This window comes from Gigantopelta aegis, chromosome 8, assembly GCF_016097555.1.
Source record: "Gigantopelta aegis isolate Gae_Host chromosome 8, Gae_host_genome, whole genome shotgun sequence".
Lineage (NCBI taxonomy): Eukaryota > Metazoa > Mollusca > Gastropoda > Neomphalida > Peltospiridae > Gigantopelta > Gigantopelta aegis.
This window is the reverse complement of record NC_054706.1, coordinates 58,570,817-58,585,433: the sequence shown is the minus strand read 5'-3', so window position 1 is coordinate 58,585,433 and position 14,617 is coordinate 58,570,817. Positions and strand designations below refer to the sequence as shown.

Below are 14,617 nucleotides of genomic sequence, written 5' to 3'. Positions count from 1 at the left end.
CTTGACCAGGGGTGCAGAAATGGAAAATAGTTAACTAGCCTGCCGGACCAGAACCAAGTAAAATTTACAAGCCCGCCAGAATTAGGCTACTACAGGTCCGACAGTCTAGAGAACAGTATATTATTAACAATATTATAATATACAGTAACAGTAAAGTTTGTTTTATTTAACGACACCACTAGAGCACATTGATTTTTTATCTTATCATCGGCTATTGGATGTCAAACATATAGTCATTCTGACAGTTTTTTTAGAGGAAACTAGGGTTGTAAAGGAGTGGAAACTTTCCGGGAATTTTGGAAACTTTCCATGGAAACTTTCAGGAATTTTCAATGGGGCGGGAATTTTGGGAATTTTGGGAAATTTTCAATTTTACAAGGTAACGATTTTGTTATTAACATTAAACGTTTTTTTTTCAAACCCAGTAGCTTAACTGACACCAGTCTAAAGCCTACGATTCATAAATGATATTCCAAAGGACTCTAGTAAGTGTATTATTTTAAAATTATTGGTTTAAGCATGGAAATATACTTCTCATAATTATATGAATATAAAAATCTTAGTTTTAAAGTGACATACTCTAGTTTCAAGCCGTGAAAATTAACACTAAGTTTAGTTAATCTACCAACCTGTAACACATTTGGATAAAGTTGCAATTGAGTGAAACATGAGTCTGTGCATTTGACATGGTGAAATACCCTCTAAAAATAGACTAAAACTCGACTCCATAACTGTTACTTCTCAGACGCACGTGCGTTTTTAAAATATGAGAAATGCATTTTGTAATATTAAAAACACCAGGATGACCAAAAACACTTCAAATGTACGGAAATGAATAATCTAAACAATAAAATCTAAGTAAAGTATGATTTCAGTTATCGAAACCGGCTATAATAGTAAACAATATGCCTTAATGTTTAAAAACTATGGTATGTCCCTTTAATATTGAATAACAATGGTTTTATTTTTAATATCGAAATTTTCATGATTGTAATTATATGTTTATGAAACATTACATTGGTGGATTTTATTTTTTACCTTCTAAAATGTTTAATATACCCTTTAACGTCTTGCAAATTGCCAATACTACCACAATAGTTGATAGTATAGAACTCCATCAAATTTTACCAGCTGTTTCTAATGCCTCGTGGGCTTTCTGATGTATGGAAAAAAAATTCCACTGCCAAAAAAGATGGAAAAGAAGTGTATCTGTGCAAATACTGTTCACAGTGTTACGTGAAAAATGCTACTAAACAACGGAAACACCTTGCAAAATGCACCAAGTTTCCTAAAAATATGATGAAAACTGTTCCCAAGCAAGTACAAGTGAAATCCAGTATTGCTACACCAGCACCTCCAACCATTGATTTGACTGTTACACCTGGTCCATCCACACCACGCATGCCATCAGCTGCTGTAGCATCTGTTTCATCCACAATAAGCTACCAATGTTCTCCAGCTGATACATTGACCTCAAAAGGTAGCACATCTTCAGCAGTACCATCTTCGAAGGGAACATTCTTCTTCGATTCCATGGATGATAACACAAGGCAGAAAGTAGATGAAAGCTTGGCGCGAGCAATATATGCATCAGGATCACCACTTATGCTAACATCAAATGTATATTGGAAAAGGTTTTTCAATACAATTCGCCCAGCATATTCACCCCCAACGCGATATGCATTATCTACTAATTTGTTGGAAGCTGAGTATGTCCGTGTTCATGACAAGGTAACTGAAACAATACAAAATGCTGATTGTCAGCAGTGATCTCTGATGGATGGTCAAACATTCGAAGTGGAAGTATCATTAATTACATCATCACCACACCACAGCCAGTGTTCTTTAAAAGCATTGATACAAAAGATAAGCGACACACCAGTGAATACATTGCAAATGAGGTAAAAAATGTCATCACAGACATTGGATGTAACAAAGTCTTTGCGGTCATTACAGATAATGCTGCAAATATGAAAGCTGCATGGAAAATTATTAATGAAGAATACCCTCACATTACACCAATTGGGTGTGCAGCTCATGGCCTCAGCCTACTTCTTGGAGATGTGATGAAGTTACAAACAATGCAAATGTTATTCAAGAAAGCCAAAAAGGTGGTGAAGTATGTCAGAGTGCAGCAGATTATATCAGCCACATTTAGTCAGAAGCAAATGGCCAGAAAAAAGAGCACCAGTCTTAAGCTTCCCAGCAAAACAAGATGGGGTGCAGTTGTCATAATGTATAAGAGTCTTCTTGATGGCAAAGAATCTTTACAAGAGCTGGCTATAATGGAATTAGTTGAGATAGATGCTACTATCAGAAACATTCTACTTGACAATGTGTTCTGGGCTTATATAGTGAGCAGCCTCAAAGTCCTTAACCCAATTGCTTCAGCTATAACCCAGATTGAAGGCGATTCATCTCTACTGTCTGATGTTCCACGACACTTCAAAAATTTGAAAGAAAAACTAACCATTGCTCTGCCACAATCACCACTTCAGAAACAAGAAGAGAATGATACCTTAACATTCATTGAGAATCGAGAAGAATTTTGCTTGAAACCAATTCATGCTGCAGCAAATATGTTAGACCCCAAGTGCCATGGAGATGATCTTGATAACCAGCAAATAAGCAGTGCATATGAAGTCATATCGGCTATGGCACACCATCTTGAACTTGATGAAGGAAGAGTGCTAGCATGTTTAGCAAAATACCTTGCAAAGGATGGCTTGTGGAAAGGGGAAGGGGTATGGGCTTCAGCTCAGCATATTTCAGCAGCTACATGGTGGAAGGGTTTATGTGGCACAGAAATTCTATCTCCCATTGCTTCAATCATTCTTCAAATACCACCAACGTCGGCAAGTTGTGAACGAAACTTGTCGTTATTTGGCAGCATTCACACCAAGGTGCGCAATAGGCTGACCAATGCAAAGGTGGAAAAACTAGTATCAATCAGATCAAACCTGATACTTTTCGAGTCCACTGAGGATACATCAACGCAACTTGAAGTTGACTTTGAGAATGATGAAGTTGCAGCTAGTTCATCTGAATCTGATGATCTGGATGATATGCAAATTGAATAATCACAAGACTTAATAGTACTAGAGGCACAGGCTATACATGTATGTAACAGAGAACACTTGAAATAAGAAACAATTGTTTAAAAGAAAGGTGTTTTAAAGGTTAATTCAGTTTAATAGAGGAAAAAAACTTTATGTTCTTATGTTTATAGTTACATGTATATTATGTTAAGTCACCCACAGACCAAACATCTACTCCTACTCAACTTAGGAGCCAACTATTTCCCAGGAAAGATGTGGATAATGGGACTGTTTCTACTTACAGCATTCTTACATTTGACTTAGATAATGAGAAATTACGGATCAATATTGGAAGTAATTGTTGACATTTTTTACTTAAAGAAGTTTAAAAAGTGAATTTAAATTTTATTATGCAGTTATTTGTCACGGTAGCCTAATGGTCATTTAAATCATTTATACATCATTTGTTATACTAGTAAAATCAACCTGCATGGAAAACAAATATTGTATGGTGGAAAAGATTTGGATCACAGAACAATTTCTCAGTTGCAATATTAAAAGTACTTTTGATTATCTGTTTCTGAATTGTTTTACATGTACACAGTACCCTAATCTTTATATTCATTGCCAAAATTTAAAATAGTTTAAAATGTTCAATCTTCCCGAAAGTTCCCTAAAGTTCCCATAAATTCCCGTAAATTCCCAATATTTCCACTGGAAATTTTCCACTCTGAAAATTCCCGGGAGTTTTACAACCCTAGAGGAAACCCACTGTTGCCACATAGGCTACACTTTTACGACAGGCAGCAAGGGATCTTTTATTTGCGCTTCTGTCACGGGGATTCTATAATACCCGTAACTGAATAAAACACGGTTATCAAAAATATCTCTCCTAACTGTATATCTATTAGATCTCTCTGTAACGGGCGGTTAAACCCTAGTATGGCTCGTCTAGGTATGATCAGAGATAAGATCTTATATAAAGTATATATTATTATAGCACGTTTAGTTCACTAGAAAACACAACAAAACACAATACACTTTGGAATCTGTATTAACCTACGCTGACAAATGTACTGCCACAGTAGTTAATTAATAACAACAATAATAACAACCCAGAACTGATCACTTAATTAGTTAATCTCTAGGTGTCTAGTTTACACAATATGCTAATCACTTCACCGTGACACAACACCCACACGTGTGATAATTGAGAAACGCTAACACACACACGTGCGATAATGGAGAAACGCTTCCAGGGGAACTTAATTAATAAAGGAATTACAACACTATTCCTAACTGGTTAATTTTTAATTAACCCTAACTACTCATTCAATAACCTTGTAATACAGAATTAATACTGGTACCTATCACAATAAAGACAATAACCTACAGTTTACCTAGGTCTTCTAGGATGACTGGCTAAGCTTTATATTACCAAATACTCGTATAATGTTAGAACAAAAAGTCTACGATTTACTTTGTCAGATGACTGAAGACACTGTCTAAAGAATATTGGTATAATACAGTATTAAAATATTTAAAGTCACATCAATCACATCAAGGTTATACAACAGAGCAGAAATAATATATTTACCAAAGTCCGGACGGACAACGTTCCCCCGGGATACCTTCCTATGGTTCTCCCAGATATCTCTAAACCCTAGCTATTTATTCAAAACTCTCAGAGACAGCGAATATCGCCTGGGGGTACAACACGGTACCTCACCTATTATCTGATATTCCACCTCTCCCAGAGTCGGTATATTTTTCTCTGATCGTCAGAATGGCTATCGCCATCGTCGCCAAATCACGGTTGTAAAAACCGCACTCGCGGAGGTATTACGTAACTACTCGCCACATGGCCTCCGCACCTGGCTGGGTGTGTATTAGAAAGTATAACTCGAGGACCGTCGCGCAGAAGTATTACGTAACAAGTTGCCCACCTGGGCTAAGTGCAATGAAACTGCACACGGCCCTCTAACACAATTAATATCGCCACAGGCGAAAACAAAATTAAGAGCATGTTCCGTCACAGCTTCCCACAGCAGGATAGCACAAACCATGACCTTTGTTGAACCAGTTATGGATCACTGGTCGGTGCAAGTGGTTTACACCTACCCATTGAGCCTTGCGGAGCACTCACTCATGGTTTGGATTAAAAATCCCCTGCCTCGACTGGGATTCGAACCCAGTACCTACCAGCCTGTAGACCGATAGCTTATAACCACGATGCCACCGAGGCCGGTCAATATATAATATACAGTGTCTTCACTTCAAATTATATGCATGTATTTATCCTATAACTTACCCATGATATCCATGTTATAAACCCATGTGATAATTTACTTTATTAACCCAGTTAATAATGGTATGCAAACTTTCAAGGTCTCTAGGTAATGTGTTGCTGTGGATGGGTCATTTGCTTACAAGCCAACAAGACCAGTGTACCTGGGCGTAACGTTTTCAAAGATTTGTTTAAAATGCGTGACATCAAACTAATCTGTGCTAATCGTGATGACGTCATATTATCGATGGCAGCGACTTTAGTACTGTGATTTACTGAAACATTAATTAAAATGTTATTTTAGAAATGTTATAGGATAAATAGAATTCGCCACTCGTATTTTTTAATATGTAAAATATCACCCTAGTCTAGTTAATTGGTTGATATTTTCCATATTAAAAAATACTCGTGACGAATCCTCTATATAGATATATTGACAAAACATTATTAACAACACCTGGTAAGTGATCAACATCACATGGCAAATAAAATCAAAAAGATAGGTAGACCATCAGACTAGTAGTTGTATTTTTTATCTCATCCATCAGAATTTTTTACTCGCATTTGGCGAGCGGGTGAGTACTTTCTGCAACCCTGTTGCCTATTAATTTTTTTAATTTTTTTTGTTCCAAACTGCAAGCTGTGGCCCTTTTTTCTGTTATGAAAACTTTCTCATCAAAAGTTTTCCTACGATATCACTGGCCTCGGTGGCGCAGTGGTTAAGCCATCAGACTACAGGCTGGTAGGTACAGGGTTTGCAGCCCTGGACCGGCTCCAACCCAGAGCAAGTTCTTAAGGGCTCAATGGGTAGGTGTAAGGCCACTACACCCTCTTCTCTTTCACTGACAGACAGCCCAGATAGCTGAGGTGTGTGTGCCCAGGACAGTGTACTTGAACCTAAATTGGATATACCAGTAAGCACGAAAATAAGTTGAAATGAAATTCCTACGGTATCACTTCAAATAGAATAAAATTTCCTAGATTTGCCCGGGTTTCGTTTATTTAATGTGTAACGGAGTTGAGTCAGTAATAAGGGACACCAACAAAAGTTGACTTGTAAAATAATTTCAGAGTCACCTTGCATGTCAATGATAATAAATAGTAAGATTTGAGCAATCAAACAAGCCATAAATATGTACTGTGTATTCACCTCATTACTTTCACTGAAGAAGAAGAAGTTAGTTGTGTTTAACGACACCACTGGAGCACATCGATTACTTAATCATCGGCTATTGGATGCCAAACATTTGGTAATTCTGACTCGTAGTCATCAGAGGAAACCCACTACATTTTTTTCTAATGCAGCAAAGGATCTTTTATATGCACCATCCCACTGATAGGATAGCACATACCACGGTCTTTGATATACCAGTTATGGTGCACTGGCTGAGATACACACTTATAATGCTGGTGCGTGAACAGATGGGGACTTGGGAGGTCAAAACTCCCATGCTCAAAGCAGTTTTTTCTTCTTTTACTTAAAGAACAAAAACAAAAATGCTTTGAGCATGGAAGTTTGATCTGCCTAAACCCAATCTATTCACACACCAACATTAGTAGCTGCAGGCCTGGGGGTTATAAAAAATGTGGGATGAATACTGTATCTGTCCTCCCACCCCCACCCCCAATCTGCATCCTTTGGGGGTATTGAATTAACATTTAATTAACTCAATATAGCACTTAAGGCATATTAACTAATCCCAAGTTCCTAACCTAAAACATATTGGCCTACTAAGTGGTTTTTTTGTTTGTTTTGTTTTTGTTTCGTTTTGTTTGTTGTGTTGTTGTTGGGGTTTTTGGGGTGGGGTGAGGCATATTTTGCTTTAGGGAATTGTTGAATAGCCCCTCAATTGTCATTTTTGCAATTCTGGACCCCCTTATAAAATTCTGGATCTTCTCCTTAAAGTTAAAATTTAAAAGCCAGTGTAATAATTTTTTTTTTTTTTTAGAACTATTCCGATCACCAGTTTCCGCATGCATCACACAGTCACTTGACACAGATCTATATGTTAGTCCGTAGGCCGAGTACTCTGACCGTATGAGAACTAGACGGACATTTGGCCAGTTATGACGCTCTTGTTACAAGTGGTTATGACGCTCTTGTTACAAGAGTGTCATAACCGTCCAAATGTCTGTTACAAGATAGAGTGTCATAACCGTCCAAATGTCTGTTACAAGCTAGAGCGTCATAACCGTCCAAATGTCTGTTACAAGATAAAGCGTCATAACCGTCCAAATGTCCATCTAGCTCTCTTACAGTCAAAGTACTCGGGCTAGTGGTTCTTTCTTAGAAAAGTATTAACTTAATGTACGTCCTGAACTAATCTACTAGCTCGAGTCACCTCCAGCCCTTCCCTTATTGATATTAACATGTATATATACCAATAAGGGAAATGTGCGTCCTGCACTAATCTACTAGCTGGAGTCACCTCCAGCCCTTCCCTTATTGATATTAACATGTATATATACCAATAAGGGAAATGTGCGTCCTGCACTAATCTACTAGCTCGAGTCACCTCCAGCCCTTCCCTTATTGATATTAACATGTATATATACCAATAAGGCGTATCATAAAATATTGTTTGTTTCCGGTTACTCGACCAACCCTAATTTGAACCTGCCGACCCTAAAACTTTTTTTGTATATCCAAAAATGTTTTTTTTAATATAACAACGATTTCCACGAAAACATTCCAAAACTATCACAAGCACTAATTTGGTGTCATTTAGGGGATAACCCTACTGTGTTTTCCGATTTGCGGACGTATATCGGTGGTTTTACCGTCACAAATTTAGTTTTATTGGCGACCCGTTAGCCACGAAATGTTTTCTTCGAACAATTGGGTTTTTTCATGACTCGTATGACGGCCATTCTGCAGAACGCCACGGTTGTTCGCGTTTAGTTTCTACATGTCCGAGCCTGTCCTAGCAGCACTGGAAGATTGACCGCCCCACTCTAAGAAGAAATAGGAAGCGGGGTCGGACCCTACTACTCTTTTTCTAGACTTTACCTTGCTTTATAGTGATACCATCTCGTATCCTCCGGAGTCGGGCCCGTCCACACCACTATACCAAACCATGACAACTGGACTATACCCTAGTCTGATACTCTCTCTCGTTCAGACGGATCCGGCTTCTCAAGATCTGTATTTCAGCACAGCACTACACCTTCAACATCTATCGACTGTCAATCTAGGGGTTTTCTTGACGGGATGCAACCCATCTCGTCCCTTTAAGCTGTGCACCCAAATGGCCTTAACGAGGCCACTCACGTGGACATATCGATCGGACTTTAAACTTTTAGATCTGCGTTCAAAATTTTATGTCGAAATTACTTTAAAAACAAAAAAAATTATTAAATAGTCTGATCCTCTCTTCTTTCTCTTATTTAATTTTGGACTGTCCTTTTAAAATGCTCCAAATTATATAAATATTCAGCCGAGCAGTCAATTCTTTTTATTTTTGGCTTGTAACCTTTTTCCTTTTTTTATGTATTCTATTAACTTTTTTACTAATTGCTATTTTCAAAATTCTGCCCATTTTCACACCCCCCCCCCCCACCCCCTCCATCTTCTCGGAGGTCGGACGCGGGATGGGCATGTTCGAAACCCTAGTGGTATATGGGTACGTTAAATTAGTTATCATCATCATCTAACAATTGAATGATGGAGTTACTTCCATTCAAATTGAAGTTCGGTAACTTTCGTGAGATATCGGGCGAAGAGTTGGAAAATTGTTTTCACAAATATATGCGATCTTTTCCGATTTACTCTACATCTAGCATAGCGAGGTGTTCCGGTTAATAATAATAATAATAATAATAATAATAACTGTATTTAATTTTACTCCAGCGACAAACTGGCCTTGTAGAAGTTTAGTGACATTCTGATAAACTAGGGGAGGGAATGTTTACCTATACTGATGGAGTTTACTGCCAAATCAAATGATTAAATATGTCAGTAAGATCTCGATGCGTTTCGTTATTTTTTGTAAGTTGTCACTGGGAACTTCGCGGGTTTCCGCTAAAAAGTGTCAGAATGACCATGTGTTTGACGTCCAATAGCCGATGATATTAAAGATAAAAATCAATGTACTCTAGTGGCGTCGTTAAATAAAACAAACTTTACTTTTCAACATTCGTTTAAGCATCCTGAGCATTTGTACTGCATTTCTATTCATTGGACCAATGGATTGCTTCAAAACAAGTGTGTACTTTAATACTGGATGCATACAGAATAAAACTAATATTGCAAATGATAAAATTGGTAAGTCTACCATTTCTTAGATACACTAGGAAAGATTTTATTCATAACATTTTTTTTAAATGTTATTGTTGGACAGATAAATGTAGAACCCTTCTTTTCAGTTTTCATTAAAAGAAATAGTTATATCTTAATTTACTGGTTTCTATCCAATTAAGGTGCAACCAAGTCTGTCCTGGACCACTACAGAAGTTAAGTGTTAGTATGAGAGTAAACCTTCTGCCTATTATTAAAAAGCATGGGGTCTTTTGTATGTACTCTCCCACAGATAGGTTAGCACCATGTTGCCCTGAAAATCAAAATGCCTTGCCTTTTATAAATTTATAAGTTGCCCATGTAAAAAGAAGCCTTTAAAAACACCTATGTGGATAGTACTACATATTTCCTTTTTTAAATTAAGTTATGAAATAGATATAGAAAATAAAATGGCCATAAGGTTTTTGTCCTTTTGAAAATTGTATAATGGAAAAAAAAGCCCTTATAATTAAAACTGCACATAAAATATGCCCCCAAAACGTCACTTTACCATTCCTTACTTCATTTCTAGGGAAAACACTGTGATGAATGTTTTGCATAATGCATTTCTATACATGCAGAGGTTATTTTGGATATCGGTAGTCAACACCTTTATTTAATATCCATAAATAAAATTATTTTCCAAAATAAAATGTTTTTCCTACCTACCTACCCTATATTTTTCCAGCATGTAATAGGAAACAAGTAAAAAAAAAATTTCGGCCTAAGGGAAATGTATGTGGGTCCTGAACTAAACTACTAGCTCGAGTCACCTCCAGCCCTTCCCTTACTGATATTAATATGTATATATCAATAAGAGAAGGGATGGAGTTGACTCGAGCTATAATCTACATGTATATCATGCACGGCGGAATGGGGGGGGGGGGGGGGGGCTCAACCCCCTCAAAAAAAAATCGGTATAAAAAATATTGGTGGAAAATCACCAAATTTTTCTTAGAAATTCTGGCCTTTTGTAACCTCGATCTCAGTCAGCCCCCTCTTCCACCAATATCTACTTCCTTCCATAATTATATCGTGACGAATCTGTGTAAAGTGGTTGTTACCCTCCATGTTGGAAAGCAACCAGACAGTGCAAATGAGTAGAAAGACAGGGCACAAGAAAACGATCGGAAGCATTTATAATACAAATAATGATCTATTAGTTTAATGATTAACATACTTACTACATAATTTTAATATATTGTTAAACCCACACACACTATAAAGGTTAATGCTAAAGTACATACCAGCTGAAGGATGTGCCATCCTGACAACAAACAACGTGCAGCGTTACGAAAACTAACAGTTTTCCTGGAATCAAAATCGAAACTAGGATCTACTACCTGGTGCAAAGAACACGTCTGGGCGTATACTCAGTGTTAGGTCAGGTCAGAGTTTAACGTGCACATTCAGAGCAAGCTGTTGTAGCGCACGCCTGTCATGGGCGCAGGTGTCGGCCTCAACCGGTTCCTCCGTCCAGGACATTAAAAGGTGTGTGTGTGTGTGTGGGGGGGGGGGGGGGGGGGGGGGCTGCACTGTCAGGTGCAAGGGAGCACCTGCAGTCCGACCGTGATCAGTAACAGGCGGAGGGGTGGTTTGGTGCTATTCTCGGAACCGGCGTGACGTCAAACGGCCTAGTTACCGATCATCCGGGTCTTTGGGGGTAAAGCAAAGCTTTAGTGATTACTGTTTTACATAGAATAAAATTATCATATTAACTTTTTGCCTGCCTTGCATATTGTCATTTATTTTCTGTAGCTAACACATAGTTGCAGCATGTCTTATGAGTATTATAGCAGCTTGGGTTGTCATATAACATCACGGGAATCAGAATTAGTACAATCTATATTTATTTCCTATCATATGTGTTTCATATAGCTAGTATGTCTAGGGGATCTGACTAGAGGCAGGTTAGGCAGAATATGTTGTTGATGCAATTTTCAGGTAATATTAATTATGCATTTTAACAACTTTGAAATTATAAGATAATTATTAATATTATAATAATTATGATGTGGGCTACAACGTATATACAAAATATATAATTTGTATGTATAATAATAAAATATGTATGTATGATTCAAGATAATTATTTTTATGATATAATTAAACAATTGCAAAGTTGTTACTTTACAACTTTAAATTACAGTATTATTATTGTCATTTTATTATATAGATGTAATGGCAACAGTGAAAATGTTCCACTGAATACAGTCTTTTATTCTTTAAAAAAAAGCCCCAGTTTCTTGAAATAATGAAATGATTTTGTTTTTACAGATTGTGAAATTATCTCATGATGTTGGCCTTTCTTACCGGTTGAATGCAGGTGAAAAGAAAATAGCAATAATAAAATATAGCCAACTTCAGACCGTGTCATCTAAGGGGAGTTATATCTCTCTCTAGCTACCCATCACTGCCCTGAGATTAGTTCAAGGAAAATAATATATAGCTCCCTTTGGCATGTGAATATTAATAATCTTTTAAATTGCCCCCCCCCCCCCCCCCCCATAATCTAAGTTAGGGGAGCAATTAATAACTCCCCTCAGTTATTTTCATGTCATGGTGTACAACCTACTAAAATAAAGTGTTGCCTCATCAAACAAACATACAAATGTTTTAATAATAGGGTTTAACATGGTATATTTATTGATAATACATATGGAAATAAATTAAGCAACGCCCAATTCATAGATCTATAATTCTGTGAATTAAGAAAACAGAGCATTTTCCTGAATGATTTATTGACATGTGGCATCTTGCTGAATAGCATGACTTTCGTGGAGATATTCAATGCACGTGCAACGACGAACAATGCACGTGAAATGTCATACCCTCAACAGTATTGAAATCAAGTTTGTAATGATTACATGTCACACTCTCTGCTGTCAAGTTGCATTGAATATCCAGTACCATAATTGTCGTGGCACGTCGTAAATGTTCAGAGGCTACAAGGTGGAAAATTATTTGCATGACAAATGCAAGAATGTCCCTCAGACAAATTGGATGTCAACTTGGGCGCAATATTTCCATCATTTCAAGACTGTTGAACAAACACAGGGCTACCAATGACGTTAAAGATCGTCCAAGACCTGGCAGACCCCGTAAGATAACAATAAGAGAGGTTAGAACATTGTTGAGACTTGTTAGGCGCCGTTCATGGGACTCAAGCACATCTTTAAAACAACAGTGGTTACCAGAGAGAGCCATTTCCTACAGGACCGTCAGGAATCAGCTGAAAACAGCAGGATACAAGGCCAGAAGACCCGTCAAGCGTATAACACTGTCTCCGGCTCACAAAGCAGCACGACTTGCCTGGTGTAATCAACGTGTTCGCTGGAACATTGCTTCATGGCGGAGGGTCACTTTTCAGATGAGAGTCATTTCTTATTGCATATGGTGGATGGTCGTACTTGTGTCTGGAGACAAAGGAGCACAGCCATGGTTTCCCTTTGGTGGAGGGTCAGTCATGGTATGGGGATGCATTTCCTTGGGTTGCAAAATGGACCTCATCACCATTCGTGGTAACCTTAATGAGCCTCGGTATCAACAGGAGATCCTTAAGAGAGCTGTTATCCCCCATTTGGATAATCATCCACTAGCCACAAGACCCATCTTCATGGATGACAATGCCAGGCCTCACAGAGCACGTGCTGTCACCCAGTTCTTGCAATAGAATGCTGTTGAGACCATTCCATGGCCAGACATGAGTCCAGATCTCAATCCCATTGAGCATCAGTGGGACATTTTAGGCCGCCGTGTTCGACAGAGAGGCCCACCTGTCCAGACTCTCAATGAATTGACTGCTGCTTTGCATGAGGATTGGAACAGGATTCCTCAAAATCAAATCCAGAGATTGATCCAAGGAATGAGGAGGCGTCTTGAAGCAGATGTTCGTGTGCAGGGAGGTTACACGAGATACTGATGGAAAGTCAATATTTGGACTTGCCAGACATTATTCTTCAATTCCATGAACCAGATGTGTGCATGGTACTGACAGTTAAGTTTGTGCAACAAAAGTGAAATTCGTAATGTTTTTGAATGAAATGAAGTCATTTTTCAAATCCGTACCATCTTCAAATAAACCACATTATGTCATGGTATTATTGGCTATGTTTCTCCTCATCCCTTTCTGTTCACTGAAAATTTCATATGGTAAGGAAATCTTTGACACCTTTCATGCACTAGTTCATTAAAGTTGCTCAGTCTGAGCAAATACGGGTGTTGCTTAATTAATTTCCATATGTATATATATATATATATATATATATATATATATATATATATATATATATATATATATATATATATATATATATATATATATATATATATATATATATTTGTGTTGTTTTATATCTAGTCAAAGTGGATATTGCAGATATTTTCTTGTTCAGTCTTGTGCTATACTGGAATTGTTATTGCAATTAAAATTTAAGTAATACACACAAAACTAATTTTTGATAATATACAACTGGAGAAAGGAGATGGAGGCAAATATCATGACTGTTAGTAAACTGATCTATGTCAATATGCCTTCTGCTTGACTACACATATTTAACAGAAGTTACTTATAACCTGGGTTAAGTTACCTCTTGTATAGATGCACTTATGTAGCATATTGAAGGAAAATGTATTAATGAGATGGTTAAATGCTAATTATTCTCCATGTCAGTGTTTTCAGAAAAGAAAAGAAATATCAGATACGGCAGATGACCATTTTATTGCAGGTAATTACTGAAGCAGATTGTACACACACACACACACACACACACACACACACACACACACACATATATATATATATATATATATATATATATATATATAACACAATTTTAAAGAAATAATTTCCTTTTACCTGATCCATGCAAAAGGAATTTTTTTTTTAATTGTTTTAAAGGGACATACCCTAGTTTTTAAACACTAAGGGATATTTTTTAATATTAGAGCCGTTTTGATAACTGAAAGCATACTTTACTTTGATTTTATTGTTTAGATTATTCATTTCCGTACATT

General features: G+C 37.2%; 2 protein-coding genes across 2 annotated transcripts in view; one reads left to right on the top strand and one right to left on the bottom strand.

The window, feature by feature from the left end:
• The window catches only part of LOC121380064 (golgin subfamily A member 6-like protein 22), a 76,295-nt gene extending 65,209 nt beyond the window's left edge, over nt 1–11,086 (bottom strand). Inside the window, exon 1 of the mRNA XM_041508806.1 lies at nt 10,849–11,086. The gene's annotated coding sequence lies outside the window, so the exon portion shown is untranslated. The remainder of the gene's footprint in view (nt 1–10,848) is intronic.
• Nucleotides 1,971–3,080, top strand: LOC121379753. Its single transcript, XM_041508402.1, has one exon. The coding sequence runs from the start codon at nt 1,971–1,973 to the stop codon at nt 3,078–3,080; it is 1,110 nt and encodes a 369-aa protein (XP_041364336.1).
• Nucleotides 11,087–14,617: the final 3,531 nt, after the last annotated feature.